This window comes from Ichthyophthirius multifiliis (assembly GCF_000220395.1).
Source record: "Ichthyophthirius multifiliis unplaced genomic scaffold scaff_1120509251003, whole genome shotgun sequence".
NCBI classification, from domain to species: domain Eukaryota; phylum Ciliophora; class Oligohymenophorea; order Hymenostomatida; genus Ichthyophthirius; species Ichthyophthirius multifiliis.
Window position 1 is genome coordinate 69387 of NW_004086294.1, and position 6000 is coordinate 75386.

Genomic DNA, 6000 nt, shown 5'->3' on the forward strand with positions numbered 1-6000 from the left:
TATCTTTTTTAAATATTATATCTTCGTTTATTTAGTCTTTTATTTAAATTGCTTTTATGTTTTCAATTACAAAACCTCTTTTTTATATTTTATTTAGTATTTTGCCGTATTTTTGAGGAGTGAAATTGTTCTTTCCGCCAAGTATACAAAAATAGCTTTTAAAAGGACTATTTTGTACCTAAAATATAGGATAAAATGGCTCTGGTTTATTATAATATAGCTTTTTGGATTCAAAATCTTCTATTTTTTACACATCTTCGATCGTTTTGATTTTTTAAAGGCGTCCAGAAAAAAAATAAACCAAAAAACTATTCTCAAAAGATGTTTCGAGTATATTTTCGACGTTTTTTTCTCCTAAAATCTAACCAATTTTCCTTTTAAAATTTCCTATTTTCTCCTTCATGTTATTAGATTCTAAGGCTAACACTAATAGAGGCTAATTAACTTCAAAATGAGAATTATTGACGTGTTTTTAAAACTATTTTAGCGATTAAGAATTAAAAAAACAGGTTTTAATACCCAAAATATCAAAACCTTTATTTAATAGATAATCAAGTGAAAATTCGAATAAATTAAAGTTATTTTCTTTTTTTTTGGAAGACTCTAGAACACTAGTAAGTTCTGAAAAATGAGTACTTTATTCAAAAGATGTATTTTTTTGTAAAAAAAAGGAAGTTTTTTTTAATATAAGGACTCCTTTAGTTTAATTTAAATGTCCATTTAAAAACATATGAAAAACATTGTTTTCTGAGAAGATTTTTTTACCAATTTCCATATTTTTTATAAGTTATATTTTATATTCCTAAAGTTTTTTTTAAGGTGATATTTCTGGTTTTATTTTTTGAAGTTTTTTAATTTGTTTTTCTTATATAAAATCAGAAAATTACTTTTCAAGTTAATTTTCTAATTTTTAAGAACCTGTGCCTTGTAAAGTATCGAAAAATAAAAAAATACATCTTTTTAGTTCTTTTTATTCTTATATTTAATAAAATTTAATAGGATTTATTAAATAATTGCTTATGTATTAAGATTCTTAGTCGTCTTATATGATTTTTGTGTATGTTCCAATGAAAAAGCTTACTAGAAAAAATGGAAAACCTTTCTATTTAAATGATTTTAATGCGATTTAAGACTGATTTTCGTTAGGATGAGATTAAAGATTTAAAAGAATTTCGAAATTACTGTTTTTGAGAAAATATTCTATATATAAATTATAATATTAATATAAAAATATAAATAAAAAATATAATATATATACATATATATAAAAATAAAGAAATATATATATATATATATATATATATATATATATACAAATATTTAAATATATATTTATATTATTACTTAAAAATTATAAAGAAAATTCTATATTTTCTTCTTCAAAAGGAAATATTAATATTTAATAACGAGATGTGATTCCATCTCTTGTTAATGTATATTATTTTATATCTTTAAATTTATCTGTTATTTTTTATGGAATAGAAGATATATGTTTTAAATAAGATATTTTTTAATCAAAAAGACATTTTATTGTTGTATCTTTTGTACTATTATATTTATATTTTTTTTTATTTATATATTTTAAACAAAAATAAAAAACTGAAAGTTTATGATTTATTATTCAAAAAAATCTATTTTTTATTTAATTTATTTATTTTAAATATCTATTTTTTCTTATTTTTCTTGAATTTCTTTATTTTATTCGAATTACTTTTCTATTTCTTCTTTTTTTTTATTTTATACTTCTCTTTTTATAAAAAAATATTTTTATGAATCAGAAAAAAAAATACATAAAATCTTTCCATTTTTCTGAATTAATTTTATGTAAATCTTATTATTATTAATTTTTATTGATTTTTTTTAAAATTTGTTTTTCTCTTTCTTCATATTCTTATTTAATCTAAAGAATTTTTTATTAACTTTCAATTTTTTTCTAGTTTTCTTTTTCTAAATCATAATAAAAAATTTATTCTACTTTTTCATAATCTTCTTTTCTTTATTATTTTTATATATTATTTTAACAAAAAAATTTTTTTTATTCTTTTATGATATTAATGATATTATTTTTTTATTCTTCTATTTATATAATTTTTTATTTTTTATTTCTATCTTTTTATTTCTATATATATTAATCTATATCTTCTTCTTTACTAAAGCCTAACCTTTTTGCCTCTATATAATAATTATCTATTTAATCATCTTCATTGTCGTAATCACTTTAACTTTCGTCTTCATATTAATGTTTTTACATTAAAAAAGAAGATTTAAATAGATTCTTAAATATTTTAAAATATATATATATATATATATATATATATATATATATATATATATATATATATATATATATATATATATATATATATATTCTAATACTTATTTTATATATTTACATTATTTTGATTAAAATTTTTTATTTCTTTTTATATTATATTATTCATTTCTGGTTATCTTATTTAACTTTTATAATAATTAAAAATTATTTTATTTTTTTTATAATAATATATACTTTATTTTTTAAGTTGTTGTTTTTTCTTTATTTTATTCAAATTATATTAACATGTCTAAATATTTTGATATTTATTATCCATTTTTATTAATTTAATCATACATATTTATTAATTTAAAGAGATTTTTTTTTTTTAATTATTAATCTCAGTTTATATTAAATTTTAAAATTAATTATATTTTTTAAAATTATAAAATAAATAAATTTTTTTAAATTAAAAAAATTTTATAAATAAAATAAATATAAGCTTGTTTTTTTGATTTAATTTTTATTTTTAAATAAAATTTTTCTATAATATAATTATATATATTTTACTTTATATAATATCAATTTAATTGTGACAATATTTATATTAAATTATTTATATTATAAGATTATATATTATTTAGTTTATTTTTTTTTAATAATTATAAAATAAATAAAAAATATAAATAATATGGATTAAGATATTCTTGTTAAAAAATAGTGGTTTATTAAATCAATGAATGGAAAAATTGATGACTATTATGATATGAAAAATAAAAAAGTAAAAAAAAAAAATATGTCTTTATTTTATTTTTTATAAAATTATCTTAAAAAAGTAATTAGGCTCTGGATAATTTGGAAGTGTAATAGAAGTAAACCAAAAGGGATCAGATTTAAGAAGAGCTGTAAAAATAATAAAAAAAAGTTCTATTGAAAATTAATAAATGTTTTAGAACGAAATAAATATAATGAGAGAACTTGTAAAAAAAATATAAATCAAAATAAAATCAAAATAAACATAAAGGATCATCCAAACATAATAAGATTATATGAAATATATGAAGATTAAAGAAAAATATATTTAGTTATGGAGTAAAAATAAATATATATATATATATATATATATATTTATATATATTTAATTTTATATTTAATCTTTTAGATTATGTTAAGGAGGTGAGTTGTTCGATTTAATTACTACTCGCTAGAAGTTTACTGAATAAGAAGCTCGTATAATTTTTAAATAAGTTGCTTTAGCATTATCATATTGCCATTCTCATGGGATATGTCATAGAGATTTAAAACCTGAAAATCTGCTTTTATATATAAAAGATGATATTACATCTATAAAGGTAGCAGATTTTGGTCTTTCTTGTATATTTAAAAGTAAAAATTAACAAGAGAAAAAATAACTTTAAGGTAGAGCTGGTAGCGCTTATTATATGTCTCCTGAAGTTTTAAGTGGATAATATAATGAATTATGCGATTCGTGGTCTTTAGGAGTTATTTTATATATTCTTTTATCTGGTATACCACCTTTTTATGGAAATACAGATTAGAAAATATTTGAAAGAATATAAAAAAAATAATATTCATTTTAATGTATTTTCTATAAAATATAATTTATATGCAAATATATATTAAAATGATTTATATATAAAGTTAAATAATTCGATAATGTAAGTAAAGAAGTTATAGATCTAATAAATTAATGTTTTTAAGATTAAAATTAAAGGCCTTCAGTTAAATAAATACTAGATCATTCCTGGATTAATAAAGATTTAGAAAACTTAAAAGATTTTAATTTAAATTAATTCAAGATATTTGCTGGAACTACCAAATTGAAAAAAATCGCACTTAATTTCATTGCTAGTAGACTTTCTGAATCTGAAATTAAAGATTTGGGTAATTTATTTAAATAGTTGGACAAAAATAATGATGGTGTTTTGAGTGTTAGTGAAATTTCAAATGCTATAAAAATTTTTTCTGGTAAATAAGAATAGATTACTGACTTATTAAAGTAAATTGATACAGATTAAAATGGAACTATTGAATATACAGGTTATTTTTAATGTTTATTTATTTGTTAATTTTTTATTTTTTTTTCAATTAGAATTTGTTGCTGCCTCAATACAAAGATAACTTTTTTTGAAATAAGAAAAATTGTATTATGCTTTTTAAGCTTTAGATATTGATGGAAGTGGTTCTATTTCTAAATAAGAATTATAAAAAATACTAAATGAAGAGGGAAATTCTTTAAATTATACAGAAGATTATTGGACATAACTTATTGATGGAGCAGATAAGGATAAAAATGGAGAAGTAAATACAAATATATATATATATATATAAATAATATAAATATATATATATATATATATATATATATATATTTATATTTAATAAAAAAAAATATTTATAGATTGATTATAATGAATTTGTTGAAATGATGGGCGAAATATATATTTGAAATAAAAATATATATTTATTTTTTTAATAAAAAATTAAAAACTATTTTTTTTTTTATTTTTTGCACTATTTCTTTAAAATATATAAAAAATAAACTAATTTATATATTTAATTTCTAATCTAAAAAAAATTATATTAATATAAAAAAAAATAACAGTTATATAAAATATATGGCTTGTTCATAAAAATATTTCTAACCAAGATTAGAGGCTAAAGTTATACATTATCTTAGTAATGGATCTGGTATTTTTATAGAAATAATAATAATTTTTATTAATATAACATTTAATTAAATAATTAAAAGGAAGAGATAGTTATATTTCAAGAACTAATGGAGGTATATTTAAAGGTCGTCCAGATGATCCTAAAGGATTTGAAATAGGTAATTTAATAGTATTTATTTATTTAAATATTAATAAAAATAAAGGAACATTTGGGGAAAGAAGATTATATAAAACAATAAATAATAATTTACCTGCAAAACATATTCATTATCATAATGATGGTACAGGGAGGGATAATTATGTAAAGTAAATATAATTTTTATACAAAACAAATAAATATTTATTTTTAAAAATAAATAAATATAAAGAATAGATGAAGGTGGTTTAAGTGGCTTCAGTTGGAATAGATAAAATTATATTAAAAGTTTAAGAGATTATAATAGAATCAGATTTGCAGGAGAAAATGATTTTTTTTCGAAAACTTAATTTACAAGACCAAATTCGGGTGTATAAAATAATAAAATAATAAAAAATAAATAAATGAAAACAACTTTTAGACTTTCTTAACCGAAAATTAAAGAAGATCCGTATGCATAAATTAGATAAAAAAGTATTATTCTAGGTTTAAGAAGAATTTATGGATGATAAATATTTTATATTTAGAATAAATAAAAATTGGATATTATTTATATAATAATAAATAATATTTTATTAATCATTTTTTTTGTTTTTTATTTTAATTGATTTTTTTTTTTTTTAAAAAAAAAAAAAATATATATAGTTTATAGATAAATATAAAATACATATTTTTTAAATACTTTAAATAATATTAAAATTCAGTTAAATTTATAACATTTCAATTAATTTTTTTTAAATCTATTTTTTATTTTTTTATCATTTTTAAATGAAAATTTCTGTCTATTATTTTTGTTAATTATTTTCTTAGTTATTTATATTTTTGTTTTATTATAAACAATCATTTTTCTTTAAATAAACAATTTAAACAAATTATTTATTTGTATTATTATTTCTATAATTATTATTATTATTATT

At 16.6% G+C, this 6000-nt stretch overlaps 2 protein-coding genes across 2 annotated transcripts, besides 15 other annotated features; both read left to right on the top strand. All coding sequences in view use genetic code 6, as the record gives it.

The window, feature by feature from the left end:
• Positions 1-1212: 1212 nt before the first annotated feature.
• Positions 1213-1297: a microsatellite.
• Positions 1216-1273: a microsatellite.
• Positions 1235-1303: a microsatellite.
• Positions 1244-1338: a microsatellite.
• Positions 1339-2061: 723 nt separating this feature from the next.
• Positions 2062-2115: a microsatellite.
• Positions 2097-2123: a microsatellite.
• A 167-nt stretch (positions 2124-2290) lies between these two features.
• Positions 2291-2368: a microsatellite.
• Positions 2369-2667: 299 nt separating this feature from the next.
• Positions 2668-2731: a microsatellite.
• Positions 2698-2751: a microsatellite.
• Positions 2752-2945: 194 nt separating this feature from the next.
• Positions 2946-4724, top strand: IMG5_127450 (protein kinase domain protein; the record flags this gene model as incomplete). Its single annotated transcript, XM_004032180.1, has 7 exons — positions 2946-3035; positions 3091-3234; positions 3279-3346; positions 3417-3856; positions 3917-4315; positions 4368-4576; positions 4677-4724. The coding sequence occupies 7 exons, from the start codon at positions 2946-2948 to the stop codon at positions 4722-4724; spliced, it is 1398 nt and encodes a 465-aa protein (XP_004032228.1).
• Positions 3241-3271: a microsatellite.
• Positions 3296-3333: a microsatellite.
• Positions 3357-3392: a microsatellite.
• Positions 3357-3404: a microsatellite.
• Positions 4317-4354: a microsatellite.
• Positions 4587-4653: a microsatellite.
• A 169-nt stretch (positions 4725-4893) lies between the features above and the next one.
• On the top strand, positions 4894-5534 carry IMG5_127460 (hypothetical protein; the record flags this gene model as incomplete). Its single annotated transcript, XM_004032181.1, has 4 exons — positions 4894-4966; positions 5028-5105; positions 5151-5253; positions 5316-5534. Coding segments are annotated over 4 exons (473 nt in total), but the record flags the coding sequence as incomplete, so codon positions are not given.
• Between the last annotated feature and the right edge of the window lie 466 nt (positions 5535-6000).